At 41.4% G+C, this 20825-nt stretch overlaps 1 protein-coding gene across 1 annotated transcript in view; it reads right to left on the bottom strand.

Annotated features, from left to right (window-relative positions):
• EMB (embigin) overlaps positions 1 to 16951 on the bottom strand; it is a 42902-nt gene extending 25951 nt beyond the window's left edge. Inside the window, exons 1-2 of the mRNA XM_023625673.2 lie at positions 15809 to 16951; positions 981 to 1070 (exon numbers count right to left, since the gene is read on the bottom strand). Coding sequence (XP_023481441.2) covers positions 981 to 1070; positions 15809 to 15920 — 202 coding nt within the window. The 5' untranslated portion in view covers positions 15921 to 16951. The remainder of the gene's footprint in view (positions 1 to 980; positions 1071 to 15808) is intronic.
• Positions 16952 to 20825: the final 3874 nt, after the last annotated feature.

The raw sequence follows: 20825 nt of genomic DNA, 5'->3' as shown, positions 1-20825 counted from the left end.
TGGTCAAAGGATCCGCAAACTTAGATCTTTTCACGTGAATCTCTCTTAAAGAAACATTTCTAACAGAAGAAACCAACAAGTAGAACATGCAAAAAGTAAAAGAACAAGAAACAATACAAGAGTGCCCCAATTACTTTTTATAAGTAAGAATAAACTCCAATGATTGGAATGGGGACAGCTGGGAACAAACAGGAGCTACACAGTCATAAAAATGTTCTACCAAAAGCTCAGTGCCAGCATTCCATTGGTATCAGATGGCGGTGGGGGGTGGGGCAAGCACACCTTTTATTCATATTAAACAGAAACAGAGAAACAGTCTTAAGACGAGAGGACAGTTAAAGACTGGACACATAATTGGTTAAAACTTGTTACTGACTTGACAAAACAAGTGTAAAATTTTTAAAATTCTAATTATACTTTTAATATTGTTACTAAAACAGATGACTACTCTTACTCATTTAAAGAACTCTGAGATTACTTTTGAAACACTGGAATCCAAGACTGTGAAAAAGGGAAAACAGAGCTGAGTTTTATTTCACAATTCTTCATTTGTTCTTTCATAGCATTGTCATTGACTCATTGATAGCATCTTTAATTTCTCTGCCTAAAGGTCTTCCAGTAAATACATGAAATCTCCTCCCAATGCAGAATGATTTGAATGGATGTACCAGCAAGAACTGATGAAAACAGAAGAGTCTCTGCGAATCAGAGTGAACCCTTCCGTCTTGCCAGCATCCCTCTTCCAGAGGGCCTCTCTTAGCTCTCCCACGTGTGGACTAGCCGCCTCCTCCCTGCACACACAGCACACCACACTCATCTCATTAGACTCCCATTCTGTGTTATAATTGTCTAAGGTGCTGGTGTGTTTCTCCCACCAGACTGTGAGCAGGGGCTAGCACTTCATGAGGGAAAAAGCAGTGGCTTAATTAAAAATAAAAACTGATTTGGGCATTTTCTTATTTGAAACACAATACATTTACCAGTTAGTGATATGTTATGACTCTCCAAAGGAAGGTTAGAATATTTTGCCATCATTTCCTCTCGGACAGGCAGACTTGTAACAGGTGAAGCTGTAAGAAAAAGAACATGTGGTTACACATTATTATCAAGATTAAATGACTATCTAAAAGTTTGTTTGAAAGAGCTAAAATGCTATTGTATACTATTAATGAAAATAATGTTTTCAGGAAGCTCTGATTAACCAGGTCTTATATGCTCCATATTCAGAAATATATTGGGCTATTAAATGTGACCAAATTTCCAATATTTTCTATGTTCTTTTTTTTTTTTACTGAAAAATCCCTAGTGATTTATGTCAAACAGCTTTAAAAAAAAAAACTTTCATTTTCTTATCCTACAATTTGTAGTTTCTTTATAAAACATAAATGAACTTCAGACATTGAGGAATTAGATAAGAGAGCCAAAAAACGAAAGACATGAAGAGGCAGAGAGAAGATAGGAGAACACGGAGGGACAGAGAGACCATAATAAAGGACACGGAAAAGGAACAAAATAGATAAGATTGGGCACCAGAGGCCAGAGAAGAGAAAATGTCTACACAAGGTGAGTTTGCCCTGCTATTTGTTTTCCAGCTATGGCTACAAGCTGGTACGCCCTGTACCAAGATGACTTTCTTTTGGTTTTCCTCTGTCACTTCTCTCTTCTTTGGAAAACTTTTATCAAAGAAACAAAATTTGCATTTCCACCTCTCCCACTTTCCTCAAAAACTTCTTTTCTTTTTTACACTGGCTACTATTTCTTTGACTTTAAGGCACCAGACCTTATCTCCCACGAAAACTACCCCAACTCCATCAAAAAAGTCAGAGAGGGAAAAAGGTTTATTATTGTAAACTTGGCTGCATTCTTTAAACTTTTCATTCAATTTAAATGAAACCTGGGCCCTTTTTATTTCACTTTTTTAAATACTCTGCTCAGAAAGTTATTCCTAGTGCAAAACTAGATTTCCAGTTCTTTCCTTTTCTTATATGTATGAAAAATGTTATCCAAGTCAGCGAGCACTTTCGTTGCTTCAGCTTACACACAGCTTTTACAACATTGCCTGATAAAAAAAATCTATATAGCAGAACCTAGCTCCCCAATAAGCTATTCCAAAAGCTTGATCACTTCTAATGCAGCTTTGGAAGATGGAATGCATTTTTCCATAAAATAATCCTTTAACAAATACCTAAACCATACCACCCTCTGACAGTGATTACATAGGAAATTATGCCCTGAGTTTCTCACTGGGCTATCAGAAACACAAAATATTCCCTCCACCCACATTTAATATGCATTGATTCATAGTCTCTTTCACTCTCTCTGACTCTCAAATGCACGTGCGTGCACACACTCACACACACACACACACAAACTGCCAGAAAGGCTCCTATCAACATTCTTTTCCTAATGAAAAAAATGTTTTTCCATTCTTGGGCATGGCTCACTTAGCGGTTGTCTTAAAGAGGAACTATCTCAGGAGGGTCAAGGCACACGCTATTCACTTCTGAACAAGAAGCCAGGAGGGTGCGGATGGGAAGGAATGAGCTGTTCTACTATATCATCTGTTCTGTGAAGCTTGCAAAACATGAGCTTTGATATCTTCGCTTCCTTGCTAAGGAGTTCTCCTTTCTTGGCCTAGCCTACTGCAGAGCAGAATGCAATCAAGAGTTCTCTCCACGCTCTTCATCCTTCAAACAAACCCGTAAACCTTTCGAGATGCTCTGATGTCTTTATTAGTATTAGTATTATTCACACTATCAGCAACAATGACAGTGACATAAGCTGAAAAAATGCTGTCATTCTTATTCTTATTTCACTTAAATAAGTGAATATACAGAGCTCCTGATACATGCTTGATGCTGATGGGGAGTATGAAGCCGAGTGACCTCAGTCCCTAGAGGCTACATGGATCACGATAATATGGGTTCGGGCCTACAATTTGTGATGGAGAGTCATTAAAGTTTCAGAGTAGCACCCATTCATATACTGACTCTAACTAGACTGTGTATTTTATAAGTTGGCACGGGAGCCACAGAGTATGAAGCCTGAACCACATCTTAGAGGACTCTGGAGGTGGGACGGGGTGGAGACAATGCTGAGGACATGAGCTCTGAGGCTGGGGTTATTTCCCTACTACTCATCATCAGGACCTGGGTGCACAGCCCTCCTAGGACCTGCATTAGAACAAAAAGAGAAAGGGGGTCTAGGCTTGGATTGGGCACAATCTAAGCTTATAGAAGTTAAAGGAACAGGAGGAAAAGGAAAGACCAAGCTTCAAGAGTAGAGAAGTTTGGGTGGTATCAGAATACACTAGCTTCCCATTGCCAGTCCACACATTAAAAATCTAATCAGACAGCCCATAAACCAGCCACCACCTGCACCCTAACTTCATATCCCCCTTAAAGCATTCGCCTTATCAGTTTCCAGATTCCACTGAAGATGCCCCACATGCAAAAGAACACATGTAACTGTTGGGGTTCTTCCCTTGGGAAAAGTCCCTTTAAGAGGCAATGTGCCCAAACGCCTTGAGTGGGAAGGCAGGGAGGTTACAGAAGGTGTTAGAATAGTCAAAGTGAGAAGTTCTCTGTTTAGCCAAGAAATTTTTTTTCATCACAAAAGTGAGAATGTAAACCTTCTTGCTTTCCATAGGAGGATAACTGGCAGGAGGCTGATTCGGCTGATGTTGGTATTTAAAGGAAACTGGCAGGAGATTCAGGCGGATGTAGTTTAGGCTTTGTCACAAAGAAGAAAGACGAATGGAGAAGCAAGAGTTTTGTATCCTAATCCAAGTTCTGCCACTGAATTGTTACTTGGGGCTTCATTTCATGGAGAAAGAAGGGAGGGTCAGAAAAGGTGTATAATGTTGAATGATGGTGCCAAGATCAAAACACGTATTCCTCAAGTTAATATATTTGCCCTTTCTTAATCATTGCTGGAACTTTTCCAGGCAGCATTCTTTTACAGGTAGTGACAAAAATGACACATAAAAGAGTAACATCTAATAGCTGTTCCAGACATTAAAAGATTTGTTTTTCCCCCTCTGCGGGGGAGACGGGGCATGAGCGTGTTGCATCAAAGACTTGAATTCTAATTTTCACATGCTATTATTTCATGCGAAATCGCAAAATGGTCACCAAATTAAATATCTTTCACAGATTACATTTTAAAATAGACAGTGCTAGAGGGGTTTATAATTTATGCTATTAACATTTTTATATGAAAGAAACGTGCTATAATTTCTACTTAAAATATTAAAGTAACACTTTCACATATTTAATTTTGGGACCTCATTTAATTGCAGTAAATTGAGAAAGAAAAAAGAGGATAAGTAACACTAGAAAATTGTAATGGGTTTTAAGATTTGCTTTTATTTAAATCAGAAAATAAGTTCAACTATACTTCTGTTTAAGAATAAGCCTTTTCTCTAAATCCTCCAAAAATCTCTTTATTATATTTTAAAGTCTTGGAAGGGTCTGGACTTCATTTAGAGAAAGATGTAAGAAAAAGCTACTATTAGGATAAATATCATTCTCTCTCTCTTTCTCATCCACATAATGCAATGATTGCAATCAATATGCATAATTAAATTATTTTTAAAAAATTTTTATTTTAGCATTCTGATATATAGCATTATAAATGTGTAACCCAAAAACAGAAACATTATAACATAGGAATAGATAATACAAACTATTTACAAAACAGAGGTTTGAAACTCAGAATATATTTCCTCATGGAAGCAACACTACGTACAGGCATCCCTCATTTTATTGAACTTTGGCTTTATCACACTTCACAGATACTGCGTATTTCACAAATTGAAGGTTTGTGGCAACCCTTCATTGAGCAAGTCTATCAGTGCCATTTTTCCAGTAGCATTTGCTCACTTCGTGTCTCTGTCACATTTTGGTAATTCTCAGAATGTTTCACAATTTTCATTATTATTATATTTGTTATGGTGATCTGTAATCAATGATCTTTGATGTCACTATTGTGATTGTTTTGCGGCACCACAAACCATGCCCATATAAGATGATGAACTTAAGTGGATAAATGTCGTGTGTTCTTACTGCTCCACTGACCGGCTGTTCCTCCATCTCTCCCCTCTCCTCAGTCTCCCTATTCCCTGAGACACAACAATATTGAAATTAGGCCAATAGGCCAGTCAGTAACCCTCCAATGGCTTCTAAGTGATCAAGTGAAAGGAAGAGTCACAAGTCTCTCACTTTAAAGCAAAAGGTAGAAATGCGAAGGGGTTGGCCAGGTGGTGTAATGGTTAAGTTCGCACGCTCCGCTTCGGCAGCCCGGGTTTGCCAGTTCAGTTCCTGGGGGCGCTGTTTATCAAGCCATGCTATGGCAGGTGTCCTACATATAAAAAAATGGAGCATGATGGGCACAGATGTTAGCTCAGGGCCAATCTTCCTCAGCAAAACAAGAGGAGGATTGGCAGCAGATGTTAGCTCAGGGCTAATCTGACTCAAAAAAAAAAAAGAAAAACCAGGTTGGAGGAGGCAGTGATGGGTGGCATGGGTTCAGCTGGGAGATTGTGGAAGGCCAGGAACAAAACGCCCCCACAGGGAGAAAAAAAAAGGTAGAAATGTTTAACCTTAGTGAGGAAGACATTTTGAAAGCCAACAAGTAGAAAGCTAGGCCTCCTGCACCCAACAATTAGCCAAGTTGTGAGTGCAAAGAAAAAGTTCTTGAGGGAAATTAAAAGTGCTTCTCCAGTGAACACACGAATGATAAGAAAGTGAAATAGCCTTATTGCTGATATGGAGAAAGTTTTAACGGTCTGGATAGAGGATCAAACAGCCACAACATTCCCTTAAGCCAAAGCCTAACCCAGAGCAAGGCCCTAACTCACTTCAGTTCTTTGATGGCTGAGACAGGTCAGGAGTCTGCAGAAGAAAAGTCTGAAGCTAGCAGAGGTTAATTCATGAGGTTTAAGGAAAGAAGCCATCTCCATAACAGAAAAGTGCAGGGTGAAACAGCAAGTGCTGATGTAGAAGCTGCAGCAAGTTCTCCAGAAGATCTAGCTACGATAATTGAATAAGGCGGCTACACTAAACAACAGGCTTTCAACGTAGAGGAAACAGCCTTATATTGGAAGAAGATGCCATCTAGGACTTCATAGCTAAAGAAGTCAGTGCCTGGCTTCAAAGCTTCAAAGGACAGACTGTCTCTCATCTTGGGGGCTAATGAAGCTGGTGACTTTAAGTTGAAGCCAATGCTCATTTCCCATTCTGAAATTCTAGATCCCTTAAGATTTGTGCTAAATCTACTCTGCTGGTGCTCTATAAATGGAAGAACAAAGCCTGGATGACAGCACACCTGTTTATAACATGGTGGTTTACTGAAGATTTTAAGCCCACTGTTGAGACCCAGTGCTCAGAAAAAAAGATACCTTTCAAAATATTACTGCTTGTTGACAATGCTGGTCACCCAATCTTGGTCACTCAAGAGCTCTGATGGAGACGTACAAAGAGATTAATGTTGTTTTCATGTCTTCAACAGCCATTCTACAGCCCATGGATCAAGGAGTACTTTTGACTTTTAAGTCTTAGTATTTAAGAAATACATTTGTAAGGCTATAGCTGCCATACTTAGGGATTCCTCTGATGGATCTAAGCAAAGTAAATCAAAAACCTCTTGGAAAGAATTCATCATTCCAGATGCCATTGAGAACATTTGTGATTCATGGGAAGAGGTCAAAATATCCACATTAACAAGAGTTTGGAAGAAGTTGATTCTAACCCTCATGGATGACTTTGAGGGGTTCAAGATTTCAGTGGAAGTAACTGCAGATGTGGTGGAAATAGCAAGAGAACTAGACGTAGAAGTGGAGCCTGAAGATGGGACTGAATCGCTGCAATCTCATGATCAAACTTTAATGGAGGAGAAGTTGCTTCTTAAGGATGAACAAAGAAAGTGGTTTCTTGAGATGGAATCTACTCCTGGTGAAGATGCTGTGAAGATTGTTGAAATGAAAACAAAGGATCTGGAATACTACATAAACTTAGCTGATAAAGCGGGAGCAAAGTTTGAGAGAACTGACTCCAATTTTGAAAGAAGTTCTGCTGTGTGTAAAATGCTATCAAACAGCATCACATGCTACAGAGAAATCGTTCATAAAAGGAAGAGTCGATCGATGCTGCAAACTTCATCGTTGTCGCATTTTAATAAATTGCCACAGCCACCCCAACCTTCAGCAACCATCACCCTGATCAGTCAGCAGCCATGAACATCCAGGCAAGACCCTCCACCAGCAAAAAGATTACAAATCACTCAAGGCTCAGAGGATGGTTAGCATTTTTAGCAATAAAATATTTTTAAATTAAGGTATGTATAGTGCTTTTTTAGACATAATGCTGTTACATACTAAGAGATTACTGTATAGTGTAAACAGAACTTTTATATGCACTGGAAAACCAAAAAATTTGTGGAACTCACTTTATTGCGATATTTGCTTTATTGAGCTGGTCTGGAACCAAACCTGCAATATCTCTGAGGTATGCCTCATAATCATGAGACCGCAGGCCAAACTGTAAAAGCCACTTAAGCCATACATAGCTGAAGTAGAGCATTAATTACCAATATTGCTTATAAACAATGCATTTAGAGTGCTACTTCTGGGTCTAGGAATATAGTACTCCTGTCCCCTGTCCATAACTGCAGTAGTAGAAAGAGGAGAAAGGGGAATACGACTATGTTGATTCCCAGACACCATGCTCTGGAGGGAGTTTGTCAAGGAAAGAAGAAAAGAGAAAAGAAGGTTTGGCAAGAAAATAAGTTCCTGATAGGGACATTTATAAGTCAGCCTTCCAAGCCAGGGACAGATAAAAGTCCAGATAGGGAGCTCAAATGTTTTACATAGCATGAGAACTACAGGACAAGAAGGCCATTTTTACACAAGTGAAAAAAAAAAAAATTAAAGAACAATGAAAAAGCCTAATGACAGGAGCAATGTGTACTTTACACAGCCCTGTAAAATTATTTTTAAAACTTGGTCATATAGGACTATAAATAAATTGATCTTTTCTTTAAAATAGGATTATTGCAATAAAATATACTTTGGTTTTTTGGGGGCTTTGTTTCTGGCTCTTTTGAGGAAGATTGGCCCCGAACTAACACCTATGCCCATGTTCCTCTATTTCTTTATATGTAGGATGCCTGCCACAGCATGGCTTAATGAGCAATGCGAGGGTTTGTGCCCAGGATCTGAACCAGCGAACACTGAGTGGCCAAAGTGGAGCACGTGAACTTAACCACTGTGCCACCAGGCCAGCCCTGAAATATATTTTGAAGGGCAGTGTGGAAACTCTTATATTTCAAACTACCTCTACATGGGTCATTAAGAGATTTTAACAGTGAAACTTATGCCAAATAAAATTCTTAAAAAATTAAAAACCCAGGGGGCAGCCAGGTGGCTTAGTTGTTAAGTTCATGCCCTCTGCTTTGGTGGCCTGGGGTCACAAGTTCGGATCCCGGGCATGGACCTAGCACTGCTCATCAAGCCATGCCGTGGTGGCAGCCCTCATAAAGTAGAAGAAGACTGGCACAGATGTTAGCTCAGTGACAATCTTCCACCAGCAAAAAAAAAAAGACGAAGGGTGGCAACAGGTGTTGGCTCAAGGCCAATCTTAAATCTTCCTCACCCCACCCCCTCAAAAAAATTAAAAATCCAAAAGTTTGACTAAGATTTCTGCCCTTTCTAAACACTGTGAGTTTTTCAAATGTTTCACCCATTAGGGTATTCTTTGATAAGACTCAGATTTTCTTCAGTGGTTCTCAACTGGGGGGTGATTTTTGCTCCCTAGGGGACATGGAGCAATGTGTGGAGACATTTTGGTTGTCACAACTTGGAGGAAGTTACTACTTGTATCTAGTAGTTTATATTAGTTTCCCAGGGCTGCCATAACAAATTACCACAAATGTGGCAGCTTAAAACAACAGAAGTGTATTCTCTCCTAGTTCTGGAAACTAGAAGCCTGCGATCAAGGTACAGGGCTTTGCTCCCCCTGAAGGCTCTAGAGGAGATTCCTCCTTGCCTCTTCCTGGTTTCTGGTGGTTGCCAGCACTCCTTGGCATTCCTTGGCCGCGTCACTCCAATCTCTGGCTCCGTCTTCACATGGCCATCCTCCCTCTTCGTGTGTCTGGGTCTCTGTATTCACATCTCCCTCTCCTTTCTTTCCTAAAGACCACAGCCATCGGGTTAACCGTCTATCCTAATGCGGTATGACCTTACTTTCACTCGAATATATCTGTAAAGACCCTCCTCTCAAATAAGGTCACTTTCACAGATATCATGAGTCAGGACTTGAACGTGTCTTTTTGAGGAACACCATTCATCCATAACATAGGTAGAGGCCAGGGATGCTGCTAAGCATTCTACAATGACAGCCCCCCACACTAGAGAATTATTGAGCCCAAAATGTCAATAATGCAAGGTTGAGAAACCCTGATTTTAAAATAGGTACATCGTCAACTCTGATTCTTCAGGATAATGGTTTTTTTTCTTTTTGCTGTGGAAGATTGGCCCCGAGCTAACAACTATTGCCAATCTTCCTCTTCTTCCTTGAGGAAGACTGTCCCTGACATACCATCTGTACCAATCTTCCTCTTTTTGCTTGAGGAAGATTGTCCCTGAGCTAATATCTGTGCCTACCTTCCTCTATTTTGTATGTGGGATGCCACCAGAGCATGGCTTGATAAGCTGTGTGTAGGTCCATGCCCAGGATTCTAACCCATGAATCCCAGGCTGCCGAAGCAGAGTGCACAGACTTAACCACTATGCCACCGGGCCAGCCCCCCAGCATGATGATTTTTAATAATGTCCAAATAGCCCTGAGGCCCTGAGGTCCTGTTGTACATAGTTCAAGTGCAGATATTTTAAAGCATGAACATTTCTGGCAACCCTTCTTTGTTAACCACACCTTCCTGCCAGGGGCCTATTTTGAGGACCTTTTACAAAGAAGCACCAAGTGCTGGATGGAGTTTTAAAATGCAACCCAGGAAACGAGTTATAGATATTACATAGCTCTAGCCACTTGGCTACATCAGGAAAGCACTTTGGGCTTCCAGATCAATCAAATGAGACACCTAAATTTCCCTTCAGGATCTCAGAACTATGTAATTACAAGGCTATATAAAAAAAAAAAAAAGATTCTATCTTGGGAGTAGGAATACATTAGTAATGATACAACGACAATAACATTAAAAAGGCCCCAAAAATGTTACTTTCAATTAAAAGACTAACACCATTTTTAAAGATAAATGATTAAATAGATTGATTTATTTATTATCATTAATAAAGATCTATTATTTCTATACTAACAATATATTATTTGAGATATTTTGTTATGGTGAATGATGACTATGTTTTATTAGGAGTCGAGAGTTTATTTTTAATAAAACATAGTGAGGTTTTTTTCTTCTATGTCAATGTGTGTGTCGTAAGTCGTTTATTTGTAAGGTTCACCTTATATTGTGAAATAAGCAAGGCCAGCTATACAAAAGTAACTTCAAAAGATTACAATCTAGGGCAAACAGCCTTGACACTTACAATCTGTTTCTGTTTGAGGACAAATACTCCTTTGGAAAATGGTGCCTAATTACATAAAGCAATGACTATTTCTCAACTATCCTTATGGTTTAACATCTAAGTTAACTCAAGTTTTCTCAGAAAGAGTTGAAATTCTTTGTTTCTTTTCAAACAATCTCAAACTAACAGAAACGTTTCAAGTACAGAATAAAGAAATTTTCCCCTAAACCATTTGAGAACAAGTTGTTGACCTGAAGATCCATTCCTTCTAAAACATTACTGCATATTTCCTACAAAGGAGATACCACCTCACCATCCCAATTCTGCCATTAAATGGAGAAATTAGCATTTACGCATTATCATCTCATCCCACAACCCATCTAAATTTCAACAAAAGACAGTCCTTACGATGTACTTTTTAGCAAAAGGTTCCAGCTCAGAATCATGATGTCACCAGTAGCTGCCATGTCCCTATATTCCCTTTCACTCTGAACAGCTTTAGTCTCTCCTGACTTTTATAACCTTGATGCTTACGAAAGTTCCAGGATAGTCATGTTGTAGTATGACTAGATTCGGAGTAGACACCTTTGGCAGGAATAGCACAGAGGTAATGCTGTGATTTTCTCATTGCAACCTATCGGATGGAACACAATTTTTATTTCTCTCTTTACTGATGATTTTCACTTTGATATTTGTTGAAAGAGGTGTCTGCCAGGCTTCTCCACTGAAAAATTATTCTTTTTCCCTTTTCATTAATGAGCATTTTGTTGGTAGCTACTTTGAAACTATGTCATATTTTGTGCCTCATCAAACTTTCAATTGAATCACTTAATAAATTTATATCAGTATGTACTCACAAACACCTACATTATTCAATAGGCATTATTCACTGGATACTAACAGATACTAATCCATTAGTAGTATTATTTATTTTGATGCTCAGTTTGTCCCAGAATGATTTGTCCAGTGGGAGCCCCTTCACTCTGACTCCTGTATCCTTTTGTCATGACCACCATTCTTTGAGCACTTCATTGCTTTCTGGCACGAGATGTTCCAGGATTATCTTATACTTTTTTCACCCCAGTCCTGAAATAAGCCATTTCTACAAGAAGTCCTAGATACGATCAGTAAAGAATGGTATTTAGAATAAAGATTTGGGTGGTAAGTATGCTCCTCACTAGTGAGAAATCACTGTTCCATCTCAGTGGACAGAGCTAAGAATATATGCGTGCATATTTATACACATACACACCCCATATATATATATAATGGGTATAATATACATACATATATAAATATATATGACACACATATGCATTATACATATATTTCCACATACATTTATATCTATGTGTCTATATAAGAGAGAGAGAGATGTTTGAAGTCATAAATTCACACAAATGCTGCTAATTGCAATCCAATACCACAAGTTTCATTCTAGTTTGCCCCCTTTCTTTATTTCCTTCTTTTCTAGTGAAAAACCTGGATCCTATTATCCTCACTAGCTTTACTTATTTGATCAATCCCCCTCTATACAACAAATCTCTCACTGCTGCTGCCACACCAGGCCCCAAAGAGACGTCTTCCTCACCCACTCAGGCTCCGAGGTCCCACCCTGTCTGCTCACCTGCATACCTTTCCTCCATCCCCTGACTGGGAACAGATACACATCAGGCTGCCCCTACATAGAAACCCTTGTCACTCAGCTCAGCTCTGAGGCTGGGCGCCAGGCTGCCCCTCTGCAGGAGCACCCACCTCACTGTGTTCAGGCTCTAACACTCCACACAGGGTCATTCTCTTACCTGGACGCCGTCCTTACCCAGCTCAGCATCTAACTTCCTGATCTGGGCTCCTTAGGCTCCCTCCAGCAAGGGAGTATGCCTCCCCGCATTTCCCCACCTCATGGCTATAGGACCCATTCCAGGAAGGAAAGAAAGGGGAAGGGAAGAGAGACAGGGACAGAAGACCAGGAAGAGGAAGATCCAGTTGAACTAATTCTTAACAAAAATTTACATAATGTAATCTTCAATGTGATGATAAATTCAGGGTCAAAATTGTGAAGCACCTTATTCAACCCTACTAATGACAGGCTTCTAGTTAATCTGTCCCTTTAAACAGTTTAAATGCCTTGAAAGGAAAAACAGCTCAAGTTTTCTACTTAGATATAGACTAAGACAATGTCACACTGTAGGTGCTTGAGTAATATTCATGCCAACAAATATTTAGGACCACGGCAGTTCCTCTGGGTGCAGAGAGGGGTCTAGAAAGGGAGGCGGTTGATCAAGGAAACACAAGCCATGTGACTCGAGAAGTTAAAAATGGTCATTTCAAATGACTCCCCTGCAAATATTTTTTAAAAGATAAACATGACCCCTTCTGTCAATTTGTTCCACGTAATAGTAATAACAGTGACATCTAAATAGTCTCATTTATGTAATATTTCTCCTTTACAAAGATATTTTACAATTCTTGTTTAATTGAAACAGCCTAAAAGAGTTAAGGTGAGTCCCTGTGCCTAACTTTATTCCAGGACTCAAAATGTGTCAGCACGCCCTTCAGCTCAAATCAAACGTTGTACTCTCCGTCAGCGATTCCAAACTTCCACAGACATACCCACTTATCTCAGAAAGACAACTGAGAATTGTGTTTAAAAAAACAGGCTTGGGAGCCAGAGTGAACCACGCTAAATTTCCTGCTCTTTTGCTTAACTAACTAGGTGCATGCGGGCAATTATTTAATCTCCCTCAATTCCAATTTTCTCATCTGAAAGTCAGGGATAAGAAAAGCTAACGCAAGGGCTATAAACTGCATAATGCGATGCCTGGGACATGGTTGTTATATAGTAAATACGAAAAATTTTAACCATTTTTATTATTAAAATTTGGCCCTAAGTCTTAGGTTTATAGAAGCCTGATTTCCAAATAGCTCAAAGCACCCAGAAATAAAAAAGACAATAAAATTCAGAACATCCTTTAGCAAGGAGGAAAATGAATCGTATGAAGGTCAATACAAATTCTATAAAATGAGATGAGGTTGCCTGACAATTTTTAATTCTGCCTTAAAATGAGATGCTAACTTCAAGGCTTTTATAGGGCACATTATTCCATACTTTTAGCTTCAGCGGAGCTAAAAGGACAGGACTTAGACTATACACATACACAGACATCTGCCATACATATACACATCATCCCATTTATTTACAACTTTATTTGTTAATTTACTCCACTTTCATTTGTTTTCTACTTTTTTCTCTTTAGAAGCCTGTTCTGAATGTCAGTTTAAATCTTACTCCTTGATGCCAACAGAATGAATATCTTCTCAAGAGAGAGCACTCTCTAGGCCATTAGCATTTTAAAGCAGTGGTCTTCACCTGCTTAGAATCACATAATTAAAATCGTACAGGAGCTTTACAACCCCTGATGTCCAGGCTGAATCCCAGGCCAACGGAATCAAAATTTTTGAGGGCAGGACCCATGCATCAGTACTTTTAAAGTCCCTGGTAATCCCAACATACAGCCAGGGAGAGAACCAAAGTTCCACGACGAACCCAGAATGCAGTGGTCCTAGACCCGCCATATTCTCGGGTAAATGATAGGGAAATCCGGGATAGCCCAGGGGAAAAACACAGCCTTGAGCATTCTTTATAAGTGTTATGAGTGAAAAAGAGAGAGGTGGCCAGGAAGCGGGGCAAGGAAATTTAGAAACTGAAGCACCCCAAAATGTTTTGTCCAAGTTGTTAACAACTAGGCCTTATAAAGCACATTTATTAAAAAATGAAGAATCTTATCCTTTGACTATCTTTCCATTTTTACGGCATGTTACAAAAAAACCTACATGCTATAAGCTCATAAAAATGAATCCCTACGAAAGGTTGAAAACCTTGTGTAAAATAATATCCCGATTTTAGTTACCGATGGACAATTCTTGCCAATTTGAGAGATGGTCTATTATCTTAATTAGCTGCTAACACTGAAATTTATAACACAGGAACTTGCTTTACAAAGTAGGTTGGGGGGGGCTGGCCAGGTGGTGCAGCAGTTAACTGGGTACGTTCCGCTTCAGTGGCCTGGGGTTCCCCAGTTCAGCTCCCGGGTGCAGACATGGCACTGCTTGGCAAGCCATGCTGTGGTCGGTGTCCCGCATATAAACTGGAGGAAGATGGGCATGGATGTTAGCTCAGGGCCAGTCTTCCTCAGCAAAAAGAGGAGGATTGGCAGTAGTTAGCTCAGGGCTAAACTTCCTCCAAAAAAAAAAAAAAGAAAAAGAAAGTAGGTTAGGGGCAAGCGGGTGGTGCAGCGGTTAAGTGTGCACATTCCACTTCGGTGGCCCAGGGTTCTCTGGTTCGGATCCTGGGTGCAGACATGGCACCATCTGGCAAGGCATGTTGTGGTAGGCATCCCACATATAAAGGAGAGGAAGGTGGGCACGGATGTTAGCTCAGGGCCAGTGTGCCTCAGCAAAAATAGGAAGATTGGTAGCAGATGTTAGCTCAGGGCTAATCTTCCTCAAAACAAAAAAAAGAAAGAAAGTAGGTTAGATGGAATACTTTCAACATAAAAAGTACTTATAAACAGATGAAGCTAAAATGGCACCTTTGGTGTTGGTTTTCCTAATGTTTTGCACATAAATTCCTCTTTCAAAGTGTCTTAAACAAACAATAAAACAACCACAAAAAAAACTTCGTTTTCAAAGCCCAGCGTGTAAAACCAGATACGCTATCCCACGAGTTGTGGGCCTCTGGTTGGTTGGTTAGTTGGTTGCTTGTCGTGTTGTTTTTTCAACTCAGCCTAAAAAACATCCTCAAAGCCAATCCACCTGCCAGGAAGAGAGGAGGTGAGATTTAAGCCTTACTATCGATTCAAGTGAAGGGGAGTGGCCTTAGGGGACGTGGGTTTCGGAAAGCCTGCCACTTCATCCGAGGCCAAGTCGCTGCCTGGCTCCCGCCCTCACCCTCACACCTGAACGCCCTCTTCCTAGCAACACCCGTCACCGCCCTACTACCAACGCCCCTGCCTCGCCCGAGCTGCGTTCCAGATTCACGCCCTGGAGCCGAGGAGCCCGAGCCGCCCCAGTCCCCTCGTTCAGCCGAGATAACCCAAGCGCGGCCACAGGGAGGAGGCGGCCGCCGCTCCCCTCGCCGGCGCCAGCATCCCTGCGCCTCCCATCTTCCCTGCCCCGGCGCGCCGCCGGGCCCTCCGCCCGCGGGGACCAAGCCTCGCGCGCCCCCGGCGGCGCGCCCTCGCCCCATCCCCGGCCCTGCACCCAGCGCACCTGAGGGATGGCCGTCCGCCCAGCTCGGGCGCGCCGCGGCGAGGAGGCACAAGAGGAGCAGCAGCAGGGGGGCCGGCGCCCGGGGCTCCCCCGGGCCGGGAAGGGCGCGCATGGCCGGCGGGCCGCCGAGGTCCTCGCCGAGGCTGCTCTCTCCGCGGACGGCCGTCGGTGCCCCTGTCCCTGCGCACACTCGCCAGGGACCAGAGCCCAGTGCCGGTGCCGGGGGCAGGACACGCGAGAAAAGGCGAGTGGGAGGGGCCCGGCCGCCCTGCCCTCCTCCCAGGAGTCGCTCTCGGCGCGCCCGAGGCTGACCCAGAACTGCGCCCGGCGCCCCATCAATTATGCAGCGCGCTGGCGGCTCCAGGCAAGCCCGGATGTGCGGTGGCTCCCTTGGGGCCGCATCCTCTCCCGCCTCCGTCCTTTAGGCCCTGGCGGGTGTGGGAGGGAGCTGGCTGAAGACGCTGGGCAGGTGATGTCTAGCCCATCACCTGGGGGAGAGGTTGAAACTCCCCAGTGTATCTATAGGATAAAGATAAGTCTGCAGACTATCCTTTGCAGTTCATCTGAAGCAGGGTTCACTTTTACTTAGATGGGACAGATGAGAGGATGGAGAGCACTTTTCTGCTCCCCCCGTACATCCCTGGATTGTTAAGGAGACTTCCTTGCGCTGGTGGAAGGCGCTATCCAGCGGCCCTGCGTCCTGGGCTGATCTTTCTTTGCTCTGCGTACCAATCGCACACACCCTCCCCTCCAGTCTCTGAAGGCTTAACCGGTTCTCTCTAGATGAAAGTTTCAGAGTCCCAAGGCCCCACAGTATGTCTGTTTTTCTTTTCCTTTTGTTTGCTTAGCCTAACAGTTTTTGAAGAGCCACCTAGAGCTCAAGAAACAAAGACTACTGAAAGCAGATGCTGTGTAAACGGCGCAAGCGTGTGGACCTTCCTCCAACTCCAGCGCTAAGATATTGCTGTTGCGTGCCCAGCAAGGCTGTAGGCTGGAATTTCTAGTGCTCCCCACCAAATAAAATGAAACAGCTGAAAGCCATTGCTTTATTGGAAAGGGGAGGAGAAATCTACATTAAAATGTAAAAGAGTAGTAAGATCTGATGATTCTCCAGGATGTCATAACACATTAAAAGATATTTTTTAAATTAAGTATTTCTCATGAGCTTGTTCCCTCTCTCTTTTTTTGAATGTCAGGTTTGATATTCATAAATTCAAAATATATCAGTGTCAAAAAAAGGTGATTGAAAGAAAATGTTAGATATAAATTTTGAAACTTGAAGTGCTACTCAAGAGCTATGCTCGCTTCAGCCAGGAATGGTTAATTTTTAATTGGTATGTATTACTAAAATGTTCTTCTATTTCCAGTTTAATATTATATAGGCAAAACTTTCGAAAAGAATGTAGATTGCTTAAATTGGAGTTGAGAGAATATGAGTAATACAATTCATTAAGCAATATTAAATATCTACTGAGTGCCTGGCACTGTGTTCAAAACAGGCTGCATGTACTGCAAAGAGCATGCACACACGCAGGCACACATGTTATTTAATCTAAAGAGCTACTTATCTATGACCTCAAATCTAAGGAAAGCCTCCTCTCAGTCACAAAATTATGGTTATAATGATTAAGCCTTTCTGAACAAAGCCTTATGAGAGGCAGTGGAGGACTAAACGTTATACATCATGACCTTCTTAGGACCTTGACCAGAATTGTTAAACTCAAATTGCCTCGTTCGTGGTTGCTAAGTTACACTCCCCGCCTCTCTGCCCTGCATCCTGTCTCAGGACTAACTACAAATATTTTCCTATACCTTTGGAGCGTTTTAACAGTAACCACTTCTCAAAACAAACTGAACTCTGACTGACCTTCGCCAATTCGTTCTAGAAAGTCCTTAAGCTAAAAATTCACCTCTCATCAAATGAGCCGACCCCATTTAAAGAAAAAGTATCTTCTCAGTTGAATCAACATGTTTATGAACAGGAAAAAGTGACTTGCCCAAATTAAGGCCAATTCCCACTGTCTCCTTTGTCGTTAGAGCAAGATAAAGTGAGAAAGAACTATAATTCTTGCATTGCTAAGCATTTTGAAAGTCTTTTCCCCAATGTTACTGTTTTATATTTAGGTATTTAATATTTTTTGGCTTTATCCTACTCCACTTCATTTTTTTCAAATGCTCCATATCCTTTAAAACCAGCTCCTATGCTCGCTTCCCTGTACAACTTTTTCTGATCTTTCTGCTCCAAATTGACCTTTCCCTCCATGGTGAATTAAATATGGCCACAAATGCTTTGACACTGTCCTCATCATGAGGTATGTTGAGGGGGACAGAGCATCCCGTGTTTCCTCTCCTCGAGCTGGGTGGTCTCTGTGACGACTCTGACCTAGTGAATATTGCTGAAGTAACACTGTGTTTTTCCGGATCCAAACCACAAGAGCATCCACTTCCTTCCTCCTTGTTCTTACAAGACAGCTGCCAGCAAAGAAGTATGACTACCTTGAGATCACCTTGCTGTAAGAAGCCCAAACTACATGGAAGGCCTGGAATGATGAGATGCCATGGGGAAAGAGAGAAGCTGAGGAGCAGTAGGTACAAGATTTGTGGGGGACCCTCCTTGGAGCCTTCAGACAAGACCAGGCCCCAGACAAGTGCCATGCAATGGTTCCAGCTGATGCTCCTTGGAGCAGAAGAATTGCCAGCTCAGCACTGCCTGAAGTCCTTGCCAGCACAATTGTGAGGCAACGCCATTGTTGTTTTCAGCCACTACATTTTAGAGTAGCTTGTGTCACCACAATAAATTATCCAAACACTCTCTTCTGAACTCACATTGTTCATAGGATTCATTTGACAATGGATAATTTACAGCCTTGTGACTTGACCTTCCCTGTTGGCTACAATTTCCATTTAAATATTTTATCGGTATTCAACTCGTTATGTGATTGTATCTTTTTTCCCAACTACATTACGTCTTTTCAGTACCTGGAAATAGTTCTCTAAGTCTTTATATTTCCTGCAGTATCTTAAAAAAAAATAGTATTTATTTATTTTTATTTTTGGAAACTGCATCATTTTATTATTCAGGAATCCACTTCTGTGAGTGTCATGAAGCCCAGGCTGGGTTAACAGTGATGAGTTCTGGAGGTAACTACACCCCCTTTGGACTTTCCGGTAATAACCACTGTCCTCTTTCTACCTCAACTGAAAGCCCAGACCTATGAGGCTTCAGTACCTGCCTTCCTACTCCTGGAAGATCCTAAAGCCAACTATGTAGGAGGAGTTTTCAGAGAAGACAACCTTGTCTTCCTAGAAGACAAATGCCCTACTTTGCTTCATGAGGCTGATAACAACCCCAAACCGTGAACAGGTTGGGACCTGTGGAGGCCTCAATAAAAAAATAGTCCTTTTAGTGTGCTCTGCTTTTTACTTATGAGAGAATCAGTATAGGGAAAACATTTCTTTTTTCCTAAAGCATGTGTTTGTAAAATAATACTATAAAATCTTTATTCTTTTTTTCTTTTAGGATATAAGCTGTTGTTGAGTGAAAAGTGTGTGACAGGGTCCTGGGAAGGGGTGAAAATGAGAATGGGAATGTGGATATGGATTACGTCTTATTGAAAATAATATTTAATTTAAAAAAATTTTATAGGAGAAAAACACTATATCAGACAGTGATATGTAAAGTACTAAAAATAAAGGTGGGAATTTGCTACTGACCATTAGTAGAAAATAAACAAACAAAAAGCCAAAAATACCAGTACAAGTCATGGGATGTGATAGGCAAAATTCTGTGGTGGCCCCCAAGATTCCTGCTCCCCTGGTCACAGACCCTGGCTCCCCTTGAATGTGGGCAGGCTGGAGTAGTCACTACCTTGATTAGGTTACGTTTGATAAGACACCATTTTAGCAGACTGGAGGGAGACATTCCTAGTGAGAGAGGTGCCCTCATCCTTGTCTAGGAGAAGCAAACAGCGACATTGTGAGCTAACTACCTATGGAGAGGAGCAACCTCCAGGAGCTGAGCATCTCAGTCCTACAACCCGAGGAAATTGAATTCTGCTAACAACTAGTGAGCTTGGAAGAAACCCCAAAGCCTCAGATGAGGATTAGCCCCAACCAACACCTTATTTACAGCCTGACGAGACCCTGAGCAGAGGACCAAGTTAACTACGCCTAAACTTCTGACCCATGGAAACTAGGAGATCATAAATTTGTGTTAAACCACTAAGTTTGTGTGAATTTATTACGCAACAGTAGAAAACAAATACAGGGGAGCCCATCAGATGTGATTTTAGTTACATTGTAAGAAAATGACTCTATTCTTGAACAAGATCAGGGGTGGATATGGAAGAAAAAAGAAGAAAGTGCTTTAGTCATCTCTGGATATTAAGAAGAATGAAATGTTCCAGAGCTACTTGGAAGGTTGTATCATTTCTAAATTGGGATCTATGACTGACTTACAGTCATTTGCTGTCCTTCTCTGGAAGGAAGGGAAGGAGGAAAAAAAAATACACACGCACACACACACACACACATATAAAATACCAAATTATTTAAGCAAGGTATGGAGATCTTTTGATCTCAGGGATGGAAGTCCTCTAACACACCCCAGGGGATAAATCATAATTGGTCTAAGCCAATGAGTATATCTCATTCTCTTAGCAATGGTGTGTCTAAGGGGGAACATTGCTAATGAGAAAAGAGAGTAAATCTGCTATGGAGGGCTTCCCTCATCAAAGAGAGAAAAAGCCTTAAATAGAGGAAGGTTTTTATCCCCTTTCTCTGACTCATTCTTCCTGCCTTGACTATATCCTTGATGCCAGGATCAGTGGTGGCAACTTTGCAATCATGTGGTGACCAGCCAACTTTTCCAAGAGTAGCAGAGAAGAAAGGAAAAGAAACCTGGCTCCTTGGTGATGTCACTGAACTCCTGCACCAGCCCCGAGGTGCCTACCTCCAGAGCTCTGTAAAATAATAATAACTATTAGTTACAGCACCTTTGGATTTTTGGTTAATGGCA

This window comes from Equus caballus, chromosome 21 (assembly GCF_041296265.1).
Source record: "Equus caballus isolate H_3958 breed thoroughbred chromosome 21, TB-T2T, whole genome shotgun sequence".
Lineage (NCBI taxonomy): Eukaryota > Metazoa > Chordata > Mammalia > Perissodactyla > Equidae > Equus > Equus caballus.
This window is presented reverse-complemented; position numbering and strand designations above follow the sequence as displayed.